General features: G+C 39.1%; 2 protein-coding genes across 6 annotated transcripts in view; both read right to left on the bottom strand.

Annotated features, from left to right (window-relative positions):
• Positions 1–264, bottom strand: part of NELL1 (neural EGFL like 1) — a 464,201-nt gene extending 463,937 nt beyond the window's left edge. For 3 of the 4 annotated variants that reach the window (XM_075927741.2, XM_075927743.2, XM_075927742.2), the window contains exon 1: positions 68–264. In XM_075927741.2, the coding sequence (XP_075783856.1) occupies positions 68–116 (49 nt within the window). In that variant the 5' untranslated portion in view covers positions 117–264. The remainder of the gene's footprint in view (positions 1–67) is intronic. The other variant, XM_075927738.2, reaches the window with a different exon arrangement.
• Positions 265–14,039: 13,775 nt separating this feature from the next.
• SLC6A5 (solute carrier family 6 member 5) overlaps positions 14,040–19,212 on the bottom strand; it is a 55,392-nt gene continuing 50,219 nt past the window's right edge. For both annotated transcript variants that reach the window (XM_089778591.1, XM_006111489.5), the window contains exons 14-15: positions 18,119–18,286; positions 14,040–15,672 (exon numbers count right to left, since the gene is read on the bottom strand). In XM_089778591.1, coding sequence (XP_089634717.1) covers positions 15,517–15,672; positions 18,119–18,286 — 324 coding nt within the window. In that variant the 3' untranslated portion in view covers positions 14,040–15,516. The remainder of the gene's footprint in view (positions 15,673–18,118; positions 18,287–19,212) is intronic.

Raw genomic sequence — 19,212 nt, 5'->3', positions numbered from 1 at the left:
CCCGCAGGCAGGTGCCGAATGCCCCTGCCGGGGGAGCAGGCGCAGCCCTGGGGTCCCCCCGGCTCACCTGCCCTGGCAGCGGCCACGCACGCCCAGACCAGCAGCATTACATCCATCGGTGCCGGCCCCGCTGGGTGCCCCGCCGCGGCAGAGGGATCCCGCCTGCAGTTTCTTTGGAGCAGCGCCCCAAACTTGACGCGCTGGTTCGGGCAGGCTCGGGAGAGAGAGCAGCAGCTCCACCGGCGGCCAGCAGCGCGACTCCGGAACAGTCCATGCGCCGCGCTCGGGGATGCTGCCCGCCGCCCCCAGCCCCCTCCTTCGGGGCTGGGCGGCTCAAGCCCGCCCCTCAGCGGCGGCGGGGGTCCGCGTCATTCCGCCGGGCGCCGCCGCTCCACCCAGCTTCGTCCGCCGGCCCTTAGCGGGGGCTGCCTGGCGCCTCCCGCGCGCGGCGGATCCCCCTCTCCGAGCCGGTTGGATCCGCCGCCCGCCTCCGAAGGAGAAGCTGAGACCCAAAGGCAGCGCTGGCAGAGCAGCGCGAGCGGCCGGGGCCAGCGTCCAAAGGGGGATGGGGGCAGCTCGCTGAGGGGTGCGCTGGCTTGGTTCCTGCTGTGTGGAAGGGCCCTGACTCCTAGCCAAGCTCTGCGCGCGCGAGGGGCTAGCACAAGCCAAAACGACACTAGAGCTGCCTGACCAGCACTGGGATGCTAGAGGCTGTGTGTGTGGGTCTACAGGTAGCAAACGTCATTATTCGCTCCCTGCTTTGTTACATAGTATACCCCCTCCCGCTCCAGTTGCCCCTCTGTGCAAGGGGCATATTGAAGAGGAGCCCTCTGGGGACTGTTGAACGTATTGAACACACAGCAGGCACGAGTGGCTGGTTACGAACCGATTGTAAACGCCGGGGCTGGCTCTGTGGCCCCCTCTTACCTCCACGCAGGTTTTTGTACTTGGTAATGAGGGAGAGCAGGCCAGCTGAAATAAATTGGGGTATTCCCTGTCCTAACAGCTCAGCTTGGGTCAAAGTTTGTAAAGAGCCCCATACATTGTAGCAGGGTTGCCAACCCACATCCATTCCATTTATGGACAAAATGGAAAAAATGTAGGGACAGACATTTTTTTAGGAACATCATTTTTATACTATATTAAGATGACAAATGGCCAAGGTGAAAAGTAATCATTGTAATTCATACATCACAAGAACAAGATGCTATTTAACTCACTTTCATTTAGTTAGTGATGGTCCTGGAAGTTTTCCATTTTGTGATCGTACATCCAAACTCGGACAACTAAACAACTAAAACGTCTAGTTTCCACTGCTCTGCGGTAAAATGGCTGAAGCAGCACAGAAGACATTTAATTTCAATAGAATAATTGCTGGGTTTTGAAATTTTATTGTACTTCTATGAAATTTCAGGACACAAACTTTTTTACGGAATTTACGACATGTCCAATTTCAGCTAATTTTTTACGGACTGTCCGTAAATTTACTGACGGTTGGCAACCCTGCAAAATAGTCCGGGGCAGGGGGACTGCTGTAAGGCAAATCATGGTAAAGCTTGAACCATCCTACTCACTGTATTCAGAAAGAGGTGGTAGACAGTAGAATGCCACCTCCCATTTATAACCATGGCATTCCATTCACCTGCCAGCAACTTCCCAGAGTATCCAGCATTGCCCATGGGTTTATTCTACTTCCCACCCCCAAGGAAAAGGAAGTTTCCTTCCAACTAACATCCCAAAACTAATGGAGAAGGGGCCCATTTAGCTTCTGATGAGAAGTCTTGGTGTGGAAAGCACAATTAGTGGGAAGGGAGGTTGTTATAATTCCCATCTGCTGCACACCTATGTGAATCATTTTATGTGTGATTTCTTTTAGCATTGACCCTGATTCTGGTCTTTGTACGCTGATTAAAACAAAAATATTTCATGCAAAATTAAGAGCAGTGACATTCACCTCTCTCAACTGCCTGTCCTGGTGACAGGAATCCCAGAGCATTTAGATCCACATTTGTCTCTGTCACTCACCAACCTGCTGTTTGTCTTGCTATTGTAAATTATTTATGTGGGAAATGTAGAATCATAAAAGAGAGGTGACAGAAAATGTTGTTCAGCCTAAAAAATTAAATTCCACATTGATGAAAGCTTTGCACACTGCTCTTTTTATTGTGTTCCTCATTTCAAGTCTTTGTCTATCATTTAAACCTTGGCAGGTTGTGAGCAATACATTTAACCCAAGGTCAGAGATGGCAGTCATCCCATTCTGTAGTCATCCTTTAAATTACATTCATTATACTTAAAAGTCCCTCACTGTTGATGCAATTTGTCTATTTCACAGAAAATTTACCTTTGTCTAACATTTGTTGATACAAATAATTTCCAGCAGAAATGCTGAATTTGGAAATTATTATTTCTGTTAAATGAACAGAACCTACATTATTTCTTGTTATAGTGATGAAAGTTTGGAAGTTTTCTACTGGGTTCCTGTGTCTTAATCAAGTAATTTAGCTTCTGTGTCTTAGTCTTCCACTCTGTAAAATTGGAATAATGCCTACTTTTGAAAAGTTTTTGAGAGCATGTGTAATGAAAGAAATCATACAGCATAACTACAAGGAATTTTTGTCTGCATTTTCTCCCATTTGGGTGTTCCTACATCTAGTGATGTGTAACACCACACAAATAAAACTTTGGAGGAGTCCACACGGCCTTGCCTTGACTGAAGTCTTGACCAAAAGCTTCACGGTATGGCTCTGTAAGCCAAAAGTGCAGGGAGGCAGGGGCCCCAGGCAAAGCAAGTATGTGGAAATGTAACCTCTTGCCCTAGGACGTTGGGTAAGATTTGACCATAAATAACGAGCACATGCTGAAATTGCTAAGTATAATAATAAATAACAAGCACGGCTAAAACTTTCCAGAATTTTGCTACAGCTTGTGAGAACAGGGAGCAAAGTAATAGACACAACTTGCATTTCTTAGAAATGCCTGCCACAGAGGAGTAAACAAATTTAAAATAACTGCACATGTTAGGGTCTGAAAAGCCAGAGAAGGTAAAAAACCAGTATAGTAATAGTTTGGAAAATAAGGAACTAACTTTAGCTAGTAAAGTTATGTGGCAATTATGGGTATAACAACCAAGTCCAGCTTTGTTATAAAAATAGGCTTCATAGAAACATAACTTGGAGATAGGAAGCAGAATTGGCCCATAGGTCCCACTTGTTGTAATTAGAAGTAAAGATCGTTCATTCCAACAAGGGCAGTACAGGCATCTCAAAGCGTGGGAATTAAAGAGACAATGACCTCCTATCTGGTATTGTAAGGTTGCAGAAGGATGAAGTTTAAGTAAACAAGGCTGATTAACTGTATTAATTGTATCTAAAGCTTGAGAAGTGTAGTGATTGTATATAAAGCTTAAATTGTGTATTAATTTCTTAAAGGCTTGCAATAAATAAGAAAGTGGTTAAGTCTCTCTGGTGTGTCCTGGTTTTGTTGGTCTCTAAAATAAACCGAACGTCATGGACAGTCATCTAATGGTTCTCGCTGATAAAATGTGGCTCTGCATTCTGACAAGACATAGGAACCAGCTCTAGCTCTCATTGCAGTAAAAAAGAACAGGATCAGACACTGAGTCTACACTGCACTGTTATTTCAAGACAACTAGTGTTATTTTGAAATAACAATGGGAGCATCTACACAGCCATTCCATTATTTGAAATAACGGACGTCTTATTCCGAAATCTGTAAACCTCATACTACGAGGAATAATGCCTATTCTGAAACAGCTATTTCGAAATAAGGTGTCTGTAGATACTCTACTTCTGCTATTTCGAAATAGTCCCTTAGCAGAGCCATTCTAAGTTATTCCTCCCCAGTGCCTCCTGGGGCTCTAAATCAAGATAGCATGTCTACATTAGGGAAGCCTGCCTCAGGCTAATCTTGAGGCTTCCCTGCAGTGTAGATGTGCTATTTTGAAATAAGTGTGCAATGTAGACGTATCCTAAGAAATAGGTGATTTCTATTCTTGGGTAATACAAAGCTACACTAATTCTCCTTCCACCTCCTAGATGATGTTGCTCTAGCTTCAATGGCATTCAAGTTAAGTCACTATTTCCTTTGTAAAGCCAAAGGATTTTTTTCTATGTAATGGGCAGTGGTTTTTTAGCCGGAAGCTTGATACATGTGGGCTGCATCTAGACTGGCATGATTTTCCGCAAATGCTTTTAACAGAAAAGTTTTTCTGTTAAAAGCATTTGCGGAAAAGAGCGTCTAGCTTGGCACGGATGCTTTTGTGCAAAAGCACTTTTGCAGAAAGGCATCTGTGCCAATCTAGATGCAGTTTTGCACAAGAAAGCCCCAATTGCCATTTTCTCCACTGGGGCTTTTTTGCGCAAAACAGTTTTTACCTGTCTACACTGGCCCTCTTGCGCAAAAGCATTTGCGCAAGAGGGCTTATCCCTGAGCGGGAGCATCATAATATTTACTCAAGAACACTGACAATCTTACATTAGATCGTCAGTGTTCTTGCGCAAATTCAAGTGGCCAGTGTAGACAGCTGGCAAGTTTTTATGCAAAAGCAGTTGCTTTTGCGCAAAAACTTGCCAGTCTAGACGCAGCTGTGGTGTTTACATAGAAAACAGTTTTTTGTCCAGAATTTTAATTTCTAAATTCTGTTCAGCTGTTTAAGTATCAAGGCACCAAGAAAAAGGGGATATTTGTACCTTTAGGACACACCTACACAGCAGGGCTAAAGTTGGAATAAGCTACACAACTTCAGCTGTGTCAATTGCGTAGCTGAAATCAAAATAGCTTAATTTGGCTTTTAACACTGTCTACAAAGCAAGAAGTCAAAGGAAGAACACTTTTCCTTCGATTTCCCTTACTCCTCATAAAATGAGGGTTACCATGAGTCGAAGTAAGAAGTCCAGCAGCTCGACATTATTTTGAAATAAAGGCTTGCAGTGTACATGCACATTTTGTTATTTCAGAATAACATCAGTTATTCCAAAATAATGCTGCTTTGTAGATGTATCCTTATTTTGGTGATCAACAAGGCAAGTGAAAAGTCTGATGGTATTGATTTTTTATTTGTGATATAATATCACTGAATATACTTTCAGAAAACAGATATTCCTTACTATAGGCAAGGTTTGAGCACTGTCGAATCTAAGGTTGTTTATCCAAAAGTTTCTCTGTAATTAATCCCTAATGTACATGAGTGGCCTTTACTGTTTCAGTTAAAAGAAATACTGTCTTTTTTCAGGGTTCTGTGTTCCTGAAAAGTCTCATCCCATATAAGTACAAACAGCAGCAAGAGGAGTTAATCATACAACAGGCAGAAACCTAATCTTTACTGTGTTCCAGTTATATTATGAATTATGAACAGCTTTTATCCTTCGGATTATGGGACAGTTTCATTAGCTGATGTATGCTAGTTACATTACCTACACAACATTATGACCCTGTGCTTTGACCTTGGCAGATCTCAGAAACTAAGGCATGGTTTATCTACACACAAAATTCCACTGGGTTTAACTAAATTTGTATATTAAAGATGCTTTATTATTTATATTATCATATAGTTAGAGCGGGGAACTGAGCTGCTTAATTCAAATGTATCAATTTATCTTAAACTGGTTTCCTTTTCAGTTAAAGCTAAGGTTTAAACAGGTAAAGCAATGTTACCCAGTTGTAAGAAGTGGCACACAGAAGTTTCCAATGGCTTATCTATATCAGTTTAAAAGCATACTTTAGTTAGTTTGCGCCAAGCTGTTTGTGGAAAAGTTCTAAGCAATGTTGGGCTAAGTCATTAGACAGACAGGAAACCTCTGGAATACCTAGATATTACAAGAAATAATGTTGATAGTTCTGTAGGTGGGACTTGAAGCAGGGTGATTTCTAGGAACATGGGTTACTGCACAATTATGCAGATAGAAGATCTTTGGAAGATCTTCACTGTGGTAAGTAGCAGCAGCATGGACACATATTACTCATTTGTGTAGGAACAAAATAGAAGGGGTAGAGGTGAGAGAATGACACCTTCCAGGGACCATTCTCACACTTCCAATTCTATATGACTGGGACCAAACCTCCTCCCTTGAGTAGGTCAGAATATCATAGTAAGCTGGGGTTTAAAACTCGCAGAGCAGGGAATTGAACCTCGGCCTTCCACATCCCAGACTGCTGTTGTGACACTAACACACACATGAATATATATATTCTTAAAAAGCCCAGGTTTCAATCTCAAAAGAGGATGCCTGAATTCCATTTTTTCAAAACATATTTTGAAGTAAATTTTCCCCAATACAGAAAAAAAATGTCAGTACCTCAAAAGTTACTGAAAAAATGGAATTGCCATCCTCCAGTCAGTTCTACTTTTCCCTAAGTCCGTTTTAAACCAATGCCCCAGAATAGTGTGGTCTCAGATGAATCTTAGAAATGTAAATCCTAAACAGTCTTGGAGCACTTTTTGCAAGAGTAAGATGTTAACTCTGGCAGGTTAGCTAGTTTTCAGTTCACATAATATTCTACTTACCACTAATTCCCCTGGCAGTTCCAACTAGATGCTGTATGCATCTTTGCTAAATTGTTATGTGATGGGGCTGACTGTGGGTGACTGCTAGTCCTTTCTGCCACAGAGTTTGTGGCATTTCAGAAATTTATGTTTCCATTATATTACCTCAGAGGGCTTAAGGCAATTTGAGTTCCTTGGATGAAGGATGCTTAGCAGTGAAAAGAAATATTATCAGTGTAAAAAGTATTACAATTTTTCATTATAATCACTGTTAGCTGAGCAATGTTGCCTGCTAAACTGCATGCATGTGGCATTGAAGATAGAACACAAACTCTTCATCACTTGAGATCATGGAAAATCTGTTAGTTGCAGCAGTACAAAAGTAAATATGCTTTGCAAGATGCATCCACAAAAAGTGCATCATCATCACAATCAAATATGATGTGCATCGTGTAGAGCAAATATGATATAGCATCCAAAAGAGGGCACTGAAACAAAATACTTAACTAAGATTCATTGGAGTACAAATATAACTATTAGCTTACAGGGCACGCAACCTGCCAGACATGATAGACCACAACCGCTTCATTATCAGTTCAGCAGGTTACGAGACTCCACACTAAGGCTATGTCTAGACTGCAAGCCTCTTTCGAAAGAGGCTTTTTCGAAAGATACTTTTGAAAAAGCCTCTTTCGAAAGAGAGCGTTTAGACTGCACGCGGAACTTTCGAAAAAGCAAGCTGCTATTTCGAAAGAAAGCAGCAAGTGAGTCTGGATGCTCTCTTTCTAAAAAGCCCTGTTTGCTTTCAAGAACGCCTTTTTTCGAAAGAGCACTTTCGAAAAAAGGCGTTCTTCCTCGTGGAATTAGGTTTACCGCCGTCGAAAGAAAAGCCGTGTTCTTTCGATTTAATTTAGAAAGAACGCGGCTGCAGTCTAGATGCAGGTGAAGTTTTTTCGAAAAAAGGCTACTTTTTTCAAAAAAAACCCTGAGTCTGGACACAGCCCAGGACTTACATAATACAACATAATGGATCAGAAAGTATCCTTACAATATAGATTACCAAGTAAATAGTCAACTAAAATATTCTTTTATACCAAAAGCCTTTGGCTGTGTCTACATTGGCACCCTTTTCCGGAAAAGGGATGCTAATGAGACAAGTCGGAATTGCAAATGCCGTGGGGGATTTAAATATCCCCCACGGCATTTGCATGAACATGGCTGCCGCTTTTTTCTGGCTCGGGGCTCTGCTGGAGAAAAGCGCCAGTCTAGACGGGATCTTTCGGAAAATAAAGCCTTTTCCGGAAGATCCCTTATTCCTGATTTTGAGAGGAATAAGGGATCTTTCAGAAATTCTTTATTTTCCGAAAGATCCCGTCTAAACTGGTGCTTTTCTCTGGCAAAGCCCCGAGCCGGAAAAAAGCGGCAGCCATGTTCATGCAAATGCCACGGGGGATATTTAAATCCCCCGCGGCATTTGCAATTCCGAAGTGTCTCGTTAGCATCCCTTTTCCGGAAAAGTGTGCCAATGTAGACACAGCCGATGTGTACAGAATAGTTTTATGATTTTTTTGTAATATATATTACTTAAAGAAATTCACCTAAAATGTATGTAAACAAAAATCTAATTTACAGAACACAATGTCCTCTAAACTCAGAAAAGTTAATGTTGGAAGGAAATGGTGCCTAATGGTGAGGACAGGAAACTAGCACTCTTCTACTTCAAAAACACCAGTGTTCTATTATTGGGTCTTTTAGTAACTCATAATGTGTGACCTTCAGAAAAATAAACTCGTTGGCTACGTCTACACTGGCCCCTTTTCTGGAAGGGGCATGTTAATTTCAGCGATCGCAATAGGGAAATCCGTGGGGGATTTAAATATCCCCCGCGGCATTTAAATAAAAATGTCCGCCGCTTTTTTCCGGCTTTTAGAAAAGCCGGAAAAGAGCGTCTACACTGGCCCCGATCCTCCGGAAAAAGCGCCCTTTTCCGGAGGATCTTATTCCTACTTTATTTAAATGCCGCGGGGGATATTTAAATCCCCCGCGGATTTCCCTATTATGATAGCTGAAATTAACATGCCCCTTCCGGAAAAGGGGCCAGTGTAGACGTAGCCCATGTGTGAGTTTCTCCATCTGTTAAATGGAGATACTTGCCTGCCTTTAAAAAGGGTTGCAATGCTTAACCATAATTGTGGAGTTCTGAGAAGAAATGCATGTTATACTTGCAGGCTACGTCTACACTGGCGCATTCTCACGCAAAAACTCTTTTGCGGAAGAGTTCTTCTCCAAAAACTCTTCCAGAAGAGAGCATCCTCACTGGCATGTGCTTTTGCATAAGAGATGTGCTTTTGTGCAAGAACATCTTTGTGCAAGAAAGCTCTGATGGCCATTTTAACCATAGAGCTTTCTTGCGCAAGAAATTCATGTTGTCTGTCTACACTGGCCTCTTGTGCAAGAACAGTTGTGCAAAAGGGCTTATTCCTGAGCGGGAGCATCTGAATTCTGGCGCAAGAAGCCCTGATTTCATACATCAGACCATCAGTTTACTTGTACAAGAACATGCGGCCAGTGTAGACAGGCAGCAAGTTTCGCGCTAGAGTGGCCACTTTTGCGCAAGATCACACCAGTGTAGACACAGACGCAGAGTTTTATACTATTTCATCATCAGTTCCCATTTTGTCTTTCTCACAACAGTGTAGTTTACAAACAGAGCAAAGCATGTATTTTCTCTGTTTTGGGAGCTGGTTCTTAGAAGTTGCTAAAAAAACTCCCGTGCCCTCAGGAATTCTCAGAATTGGGCCATTGGCATGTATCATATTCACAGCTTTAGCATAATACAAATGTATGTTTTGGTTTTATTTCATTAGCATGTTTGTCTCAATCTCATGCAGCAGTATTATGATTAGATGTCAAATTGAAACTTTGTATTTGGGGATGGCTTGTCAAAAACATCCATTTTCCACTGTTAGTGAAAATGGTTGGATTGATATCACTTTAATAGCACAGTGCTGGTATATGGAGGTCCATTACAGTATGTTTATTACTATATATTTCTACCTTTACATTGAAATTACCAGAATGGAAACGTTCAGGTTTATATTTTAAAACAAGAGAGACAAATAGTGTAAAAAACTAGTATGAAACTTCCACTTCTATAACTAAACTACTCTCTCTTTTCCTCTCCATTTCTCAATATCAATCTCTTTCCACCTTCTGTTTTTCATGGTTCAAAAATCTTTGGCATAATTGATTTGATACAATAAAAGAATTTAAACAGATCCAATTCATTCTTAGAAAAATAATTAATTATTCAACAAGCTACAGAGCCTTTTAATAGTTAAGAATCTAACCATTTAATTGATATTTGTTTCTGCAGCTGTGCAATATCTCTCTCTTCCCAGGAGAGCTGTTTTTGGTTGCTGCTCAAGGTTTTCTAACAATCAAATGGATCAATTCTGCAGATACCTTAAGGCGGAGTGTTAAGTAAGAATGATGTCTGCGGTGGAGGAAGTTATTATCAGTAGACATAACACTAACAATTTTTCTTTTAAACACTGCACATTTATTTAGTGTTTTTAGAATCCATACATTATAGGATAAATTCTAATTTATAACATCAGAATATAATAGGCAAATATATAATACAGTAAATTGCATTTTTACCCATAAATACAAAATCTGAGGTAGGGCCTCAAGAGTAATGACTTCTTAAATGAATAATGTACAGCATATAATATGCACTATATAAGATATATATGATGCATCCTTTGTAACATAATATATTTTCTCCATGTATAGCTAATGAAAAAATACAACAACCTGATTAGGGTACATATCTTTATCCATAGGCAGCAGTACCCCTAGAGAATGCTTGTAAGTATATGACATTACGCAAGTAATTAAGAATTAACCTATTCAATGATAGGTCCACAATAAAGTGCCAAAAAGACACAGGCACAGAGCCTCAGCTGGTATAAACTGTCACAACACTATCGGCTGCAATGGAGCTATGGCAGATTGTACCAGCTGGGGCTCTGCCCCACAAAGTACACTACATACTATAGGGTGACAGACAATAACATTCTGCTAAACATTAATTATATTTCTAACAATGAAATACACCTATAAGGCAAATGGTTACCTGAAGATGTATTTAAAACATGATGGGCAAATCATAATAATGCAAGCCATAAGGTCCAGCCCAGCTCTCACATTTTAAATTAAACCCATCAAGAAAGCAGTCTCTCTTTAGTTATAGCCTGCCTGGAGCTGAAAAAGGCAGAAACCATAAATACTATAAATGTTTTTCTCCCTCTGAGTCTATGGCATGAGTCCCCTGGAATACTAAGACTCAGCCATTTAACAAATACAGTATATTATTTACAGGAAGTTTATCTACAAGCTAAGAAACAAGCACCTCATAAACCCACCAGACCTCGTGGCAGCTTCTAGGAAACCCAGTTAAAAGGCTTCCTAACCATGCCAAAGCCATGCAGCCTGCAACTGAAAACTACAGTCCACAAATGATCTTTCTTAAATTGAGATGGCAAAGTAAAAAAAGAGCGATGCAAAATAAGATAAATCCATGTCTGCATGAAAAAGCAACCATTAAAACATAGCTAGCAAGAGATCTGTGCATGTATTCAAAGAAAGGGTCAATCATAAAATGAATGACTGGATTGGAAATTGCAAGAGGAAACCACAATAAATTGGAGGTAATGATCTTCGGAACTGAGGCATGTCTATACAATCAATGGAGCAAAACGTAACAAAAGGATAACTTGACCCAAATGAAACATTAGTAGAAAGACATTCCAAGTCTTTTTCAGTTAAAGGTCATTTTGTTAAACCCTTCTTTTGGAAACAATGTGCTGCTGTGTCTAAATGAAAAACAGATTTTGTACACTGTTTACATATTAAAACACTAGGAAGACCCCCCAAAATTTTAAAAATGGCAAACATTTGCATTAAGTATAATTTTAATGCATACAATAGTGCATCACAGCTTGTCCAAAAATTCAAACTACAACACAGACAATCCATCAATTTTGATTTTTTTTACTTGCAAGATTGATAGACCTGCATTTAAATAGGTCACCTTTTTGAAAATATGGCTTTTCCCCTCTTTTTAACATATTTTTTGATATTTAATCATTTACTGAAATACTTTCATGTTTAGAAAATGCTCATAAAGTATGTGCAAACTTTTTAGACAATGATAAAGTGCTTTCCCCAAACTATAATATTACTTTGCATTTAAAGGGACACGTCTGGATAACTTAATCTTTACTTTTAGTTTTGGTAAATAACATTAAAACTTTAAAAAATAACAGAAGTATTTTCCTTTTTTTAATTTAACTAATTTTTTTCCTTTTTTTGTTTAAAAATTTCCTGTGCAATTTTTGCAAGCCAACAGAGGTACGTGAAAATCAGAACGCGGAACTGTCTAGAAACCAAATGAAACTAGCTAGTGTATTTTCAGTGTTTCAACTGAAAGCCTAATTCTGGCCACTGATATCAGTAGGAGCAGGACTAATGCCCAAGTGAAGTGCAAAAAACAGTATAACCACATGCATCATGAAAAATAATTATATTTTTCATATTCTCCTCCTTTCTAATTACACAGTTAACAATGCTTTATTTATATTTATTTTCATTTTATCGTTAACAGCGTCCCTTCAAATGATTTGTCTTTATACTTTTAAAACAGAAAGTTAGCAATTAATATCCTTATGTAGTGGTAGTTACCAGTACAAGTTTGTTAAAATTAGTTAAAAGGATTCATAACAATTAGGTTAACTCGCAATTTTTCCAGAAAACATGGTCCCATTAATAATATTTTTAAATCATAACAGCAGAAATGAATAGAAATTGGGGTTGGGCTCCAAAAAAATCAAGCTCAGGTTTTAGCCAGGAAAAGTTAAAAACAAAGCAAAAAAGAGAGAGAGAGATCAAGTATTATTCATCCTGGTAAAAGCACACCATTCCCAGTAGATGGCATTGACTGATTTAGGCTCCTTTCTTCACCCTTCTCATTGAAAGACAGCTGGTAATTTATTTAATGTGGCACTGTTTTCTTTTTTCCCCCAGCCATAAAGGCTTGGAGGGGTTAATTTTCATCTTGTATTTACCAAAGTTTCATTACACCAAGAAAGGGAGAAGCTCATCAGATATTGTTCACACAGGGAGATAAAATTCAAAATAAGTTAAACTGGCAGTTCTCTATTTAATCAGCTGACAAAGCCAAATCAAGTTGGTGCAGCTTTAAGGCAGAGATGCTTATGGAAGGGCCACAATCTTAATGCTCTGTGTAATATGGGAACAAATAAAGACACCAAAATGTGAAAAGTGTAATACAGATTTAGGGGCCAATGCTTCAAAATCTATTCCCACATGTCAAGTATTTGATTGTGCTTCATGTACACTGCCTGAAGATTGAATGTCCCTCGCAGTGTCAATAACTGGCAACACTATTTGCCCCATGAAAGAGAAAGTTCAGCAAAATGGTTTGTTAACATCTATATACAAAATAAATTATTTCTTTTGCAAATGTTACATTAAGGTCTAGTTGTTTTTGTTTTCTTCAACAGGATGAAAACATCACAGCTACACATTTAACTGAAAATTTACCTGAGACCCTGTAATGTGAACACAGACAAAAAAAGGAACATGATATAAACAGTCCCCCAAAAGGAAATAACATTTAAATTGGCTACTACAATAGTGGGGAAGAAATCCAGGCTATACTATTCTACACTCACCATATCTCTACACTGGTTGATAAGATATTTATAGGGACATAAAACATCACTAGTACACACTACATGAACACTGATCACTCTTAAAAAATCTCATATGTATGTATTGAATACAACAGCGTAATAAAGGTTGCAGTTTTGCCCACTGCTGAAGACATATTTTTCTCCCTCTTTATAGTGCACTTTATAATGAATGAGGGTTAATTAACTGAACATAAATTACAGGTACTTTTAAAATCTCTGGCTTTACTCTGTCCATGAGGTAGCCGAAATATTTAAGACATGCTCATATTGCCATATGTATGTTGGATTTCTCAAAGACAGAGGACATACTAGAGGACATACTACTGCAATGCAACGTTATAACAAACTACTAAAACTATCCATTCTCTTCCTTATAATTTTGTCTATCCAGTCTTATAATGCTATTGTATTTAATTGTTTTTAAAAGTCTGACAGCAAAAAAAAAAAAAAAAAAAAAAATTAGGGAAAATCATGCACTGCTCAGATTGTTATGAGATATTGTCTTGAATTTATGTGTGTGTGTGAGTGTGTGTGTGTACACACACACACACACACACACACACTAGATTTCCAATAATCCGGAACCTTTGGGACCTAGGTGGTGCCGGATTATCGGATATGCCGGACTACTATCAGGAGGTACTATAAGATGGTTTTATTTTTATATATATATATATATATATATATATATATATATATATATATATATATACACACAGTATATACTGGATATAAAGTGTTTTTAACCCTTTTTATTGTAGCACAAGCACTGTCCAGCATCACACAATGCCAGTGGCAGACTGACTCGGTCCTGTCTGGTTTCACTCGGTTCAGCTGCTGCTGCTGCCGCCTTATGACTCGTTTTTGGCTGAAGCTCACTAGGCTCTTGCCATTTTGATGCTGGACTGTCAGGAGTGCCATACAATTGGATGCTGGACTATTGGAGTTTTACTGTATATAATTTAAATTTGTGTGTGTGTGTATATATATATATATATATACACACACATACACACACACACACACACACTATAGAGAGAGACAGAAATAGAGGTTCAGCTATATCCCCTTTGGCTGAAAGAGAATAATATATCTACAGGTTATATAAAGAAGTTTAAGAGAACAAGTAGGGGATTCACAATGTTCAACTGCACAGCTAAATTCTAACAACTGTTGTCATGTGGAAACTAGAATACACCTACTTCTGTAAGAATATAAAATTAGGCACAAATTATATGATGGCTTCTTTACGGGAGATTTTAAACAAAAGTGAAGACAGCAAAAAAAGGTCAGACTATTTGGATGAACTTAATATAACTTGGTTTGCAACATATGTGTGCAGTTTGTCAATAAAGTGAAAGTTTTGATACTCAGTGTAACTGAGGCATTTTTAATGAAAAAGACATATCAAATAAATAATGGAAATGAAGGAAATTAATTAAAATAGTGGTGCCCACCTGCCTCATTATGGCACTATTTCAAACCAACTTTCAAACTCAAGTACAACTTTAGTCCTGATGTCACAATACATTTTACATGTGTTTTTATTTTTCTCCTTAGAAGTGTTGAATGGCTCATTAAGCTCTTCCTGTTTGGATGTCATGCATGAGATACCAGTGCATGGTGTTTAAAGGTTAACGCCTGTATTGAATCAGAAAGCCTTGTTCAAGTGTCATTATACTCAGTACTTAATTGAAGCGTTGTTCATGGTCACATTTTGCTATCAGTGTAATTTCGTAGTGACTCCATCAGGGCCAGTGATGTCATTCTGGATTTACTTCAGAATTACAGAGGTCAGAATCTGACCAACTGGACTACATTATCCACTCAGTCCCTCCTAATGGTCAAATTCTCTGTTCAGTTACACTGTTAAGGAATTCTCAGACCCATGTCTTATCCCTAAATGGTTAAGCTCCACAATCATTCCTGCTGGACTGTGCATGACCAGCAAGTCAAAGAAAAAGGAAGGAGAGAGCAGGGGTTTCACCACTTGCACCATATTATGTTGCTATTTTACAGTGAAAATAATAGGTCTTGGGCACCACAAAAAACCAAAAACATAAAAACAGTACTTAAAGTGGCTGTCTAGTTCTTCACTACAGCATGCAACAGTAAGTCCTACTTTCTAAGCAACCACTTTTAGAAACTGTGAAAAAGAACAAAGGAGACAATGAGAAACTAATAAAAATATAAAGGCTGTACACATTATTGCCACCAGAATAGAAATTACTAGCACTGGGTTCCCAATTCTAAATCTTTCACTGGCAGTTTAAGTCCAAGGGAGGATGTTCCCAGTGGATCGATCATATTCTTGTAACGTTCACCACGGTGTTTAGCCAAAAATGGACCCCAGTCAGGCTGTGGAGAGCAGACCAGCTTGAGCCTCTGCACAGTGAGGGAGAGGAAAAAAATACTCTTAAAATTATAGATTAGAATTACAATTCAAAGGAGGTAAGTAGGTTGGGTTGATCTGAAATTACTGAAAATATCCTTCAAGGGGCATTAAATTCTCTGCTGCTCAGTATTTGTTTTGCAGAAGTTTGCAAGATTAATAGATGATAAAATGCCCAGATTTTAATTATATATTCTCCATCCCCCCCCTCCCACACACACACATACCATACAAAGGGAACTCATAACCACTGCCACAGATTGCTTAACTCACTCACTAAAGGACATGTGCTCAATTACTTAGCCCAATCACATAAGCAGTGGGTAGCAGCATCAAAATAATTGGATTTTTGTTTAGCATATTTCCCAAAAGTATACAAATGACCAGAAAGTAATATATTGCTATGACTGAGAAAGGATTTTAATTAGCTGATGACAAAATATATCACTTCTATCTGTGGCCAAAAAAAAAAAAAAAATAAGGTGGCAGATAAACCTGGAAAAATTACTAACAATGAAAATCTTGCTAATCTTTCCACTGATCTCTTTACTGAAGATATAATTTGGTTGGAACATTTATATATAAAAAGGAAAGAAAACATATTTCTGATGGTTTAAGAGGGAACAATTATATGTTTATTACCTATTAAAGTGAAGCAAGTCTCTATATCAGTTATTTTAATCTCTGCTTAATCATCAATTTGCAACCTTTGCCTCCCAAATCAACCATAATAAATTTATGCAGCAGAATCAATGATTCAGGAAATACTTTACTAAAGCTGAAGTAACTGCAGCTCAGCCTTTCCCCCCTTTCACGCAAGATGTGGCTTTATGGATTTCCTTGGGTGCTCTGGTTAAAGGACACTACAGTGTGTGCCCTGCGCTATGATACAAAAAATAATCCCAGACCCAAATGGATGAGTTAGGAGTCCAGAAATATTTCTCAGAGTAATATTTCTCAGTGTTGGAAATTGGGTCATAGCCTTGTAAAAAGGAGCATCCGTCTATGTATTACTCTTTTCCAGCTTAGGCCCACAAAAAGGAAAAAAGGCCAACTAAAGTAAATTTAACTTATTGCTTCACTTGTTGTGTGCTATGTTCCTTCTATAGTACAATGCATCCTAGTGCCCTCTAGAGTCTGAATCAGCCATAAGGTTGTCTAGTGCCAGATGCATTGTATAGTCTGATGAGTTTTCCAGCACGGACCATGATGTACCTTGATTCTGTACAAAGCAGAAGAAGATGTGGTCCTTTCCCTGTGAACAGTCAGGGACCAAGGAGATGCTTCTATTTTTTTCCTCTCCTTTCCAAAGCCTCTCTCTGGGGGTTTTGTAGAGCTGAGTTGCAAAGAAGGCTTTGGAAGGATGAGTGTGTGCGTGCCTGATGCATTAGAATAAGAAGGGAGATTAGACAATAGGCGATAGCATAGAGGAAAGCATAAAGAGGAGACGGGGTGGATGCTAGGGGAAAAGCGACAGGCAAAGAAGGGAGTGGCATGAAATGAGGGCAGGTACATAGGTCAGGGCAGAAAGAGTGTCAAAGGTGAGGATGAGAGCACTGAACTGATTCAAATGATGGGCAAAAAGCCAACAAAGGGGTGAGGCAGTCAAAGTAGTTAGCATGGGATATGGTTTTTGCTGTATCAGTGTAAAAGGATTAGAGGGGAGTGAGATGGGAAATTGGAAAGGAAGTGAAGGGGAGGTTGTGGAAGCCCAGCATGTTAAGCAGTATTGAATTTTTTAGAGAAGGAGAATCAGCAGCACCCTGAAATGCAGGAAAGAGGAATAATACCCTCTTCCCCAAACACAGCAGTCATGAGTCTGGGTGATAGGGAGGGTTAGGATGTGTTCAACACAATGAAGAACCAAAGAGGTCTGAGCAGAAACAAAGTTCATTTTTATCATATGTAGCTTGAGCTGCAAGTAGGACTTTCAGGTGATATGTCCAGATGATACTTAGTGTTTAATGTCTTCTAAGGCCTGATGCTTCCTGTTGTATAACTCTCTATAGAGCTAACTTGGTGCCTTCTAGTGCCTGAAACTTTCAAGTTTCTGAACCTTCTTATGGCTCCCTAGTATCTGCTGCCTTTTAGTTGCACATCCTGCTTCTGCAAGAGGCAGATATGAGACCAACCAAACAGCAGAAAGACTAGTGAGTAAGTCATCTGCAATGGACATTTCAGGACCCAATCCCCTGAGTGTCTCAGCTTCTTCAGACCTTACGGGATGAAGCTTATAATGTTTTAGTACCGTTTTGTTGATGAATAGGGGAGAACACATGGTAATGTGCACATCAACTAACTGAGCACCTGCACTTTATACAGCAATGAAAACAATTTTCTGATAAACTGTCAACAATTCCCAACACATGAATCAGTGTAAATTATAGAAAATAATCTTTTGTGTCTATATTTTTAAGAGTGTGGGATTTCAAGAATTACCTCAATAAATCTGCCAGGGGCTAGGTGCATTTTTATCACAAACATAATAGGAATCCAAATAACAGAGCAAGCCAGCATCAGCCACCCAAGGACCATCGACCAGCCTGGATAGTGGTAAGCTCCATAGGTCATTGGTTCCCATTGGTAAAAACTGAAGCAAAGAATAAACTGAAAACAAATAATATATAATTTAATAAGCAACACACATACACACCCTGTGATTTACATGCACGCTTACAGTAGTGTAACCAGAGGGGGAGGGGAGTTAACTAGGTAATAATCAATAATGCTCTTGGAAATTTAGGGCCACATTCTGATCTCAGCTTCATCAGCATAAAGCCAGCATAATTCCACTGAAATCAGTGGATTTCCTCTAGATTTACACCAGCAGAATTCATATTAGAATCCTGTCCCTAGGGTAATACGCTTTATTACATGGTCTATTGGCCGTGTTTCCTAATATAATTATGTTAAGTTACTCCATTTCACTTACTGTATAAATAGCAATACATCTGCTTACATTTGTGCATAATTCAGTAACTTTTGTGAACTGCCTACATGCACAATAATTGCATGCAAAAGATTTACAGCAATATAGCTTTGTGAATGCACATATAAAAACGATCCGTTTTATTTCCTGAGACATGAAGTAGTTTAAACTCTAATCTTAAGACACTTAAATACATCAAATATTAGTATTACAGAAGGTCACAGCAGGAAGAGATACTGCTTTGTTTTCTGTGCTCTTTTCTTATTGCATAATGACTATTCAATATAAATAATGCACCATTATAAATGTACCTCTAGATATATTTTGCCATTCTTGTAGCTCAGTTAAAACCTGCTTCCAATGTGTGGTAAGAGGCCAAAGGAGAGACCAAGATTTAATTTTTGGTCCTAGTCCTTGACTACTGTCAGTTCTTAAGTCTTATTTTAGCTCGGCAGTAAGCCAGACATTTTAGAATCACATACAGGTCCTCTCATTCCAGTGCCAATGCTTAGCAGAGGTAAAGAAAATACAACACTATGGCCAGAAATTAGGTGTGCCAGGGATTCAGATCCCACATTTAGTTGAGATTGGTTCTGCTTTGAGA

This window comes from Pelodiscus sinensis, chromosome 5 (genome assembly GCF_052426305.1).
Source record: "Pelodiscus sinensis isolate ZL-2025 chromosome 5, ASM5242630v1, whole genome shotgun sequence".
Lineage (NCBI taxonomy): Eukaryota > Metazoa > Chordata > Testudines > Trionychidae > Pelodiscus > Pelodiscus sinensis.
This window is presented reverse-complemented; position numbering and strand designations above follow the sequence as displayed.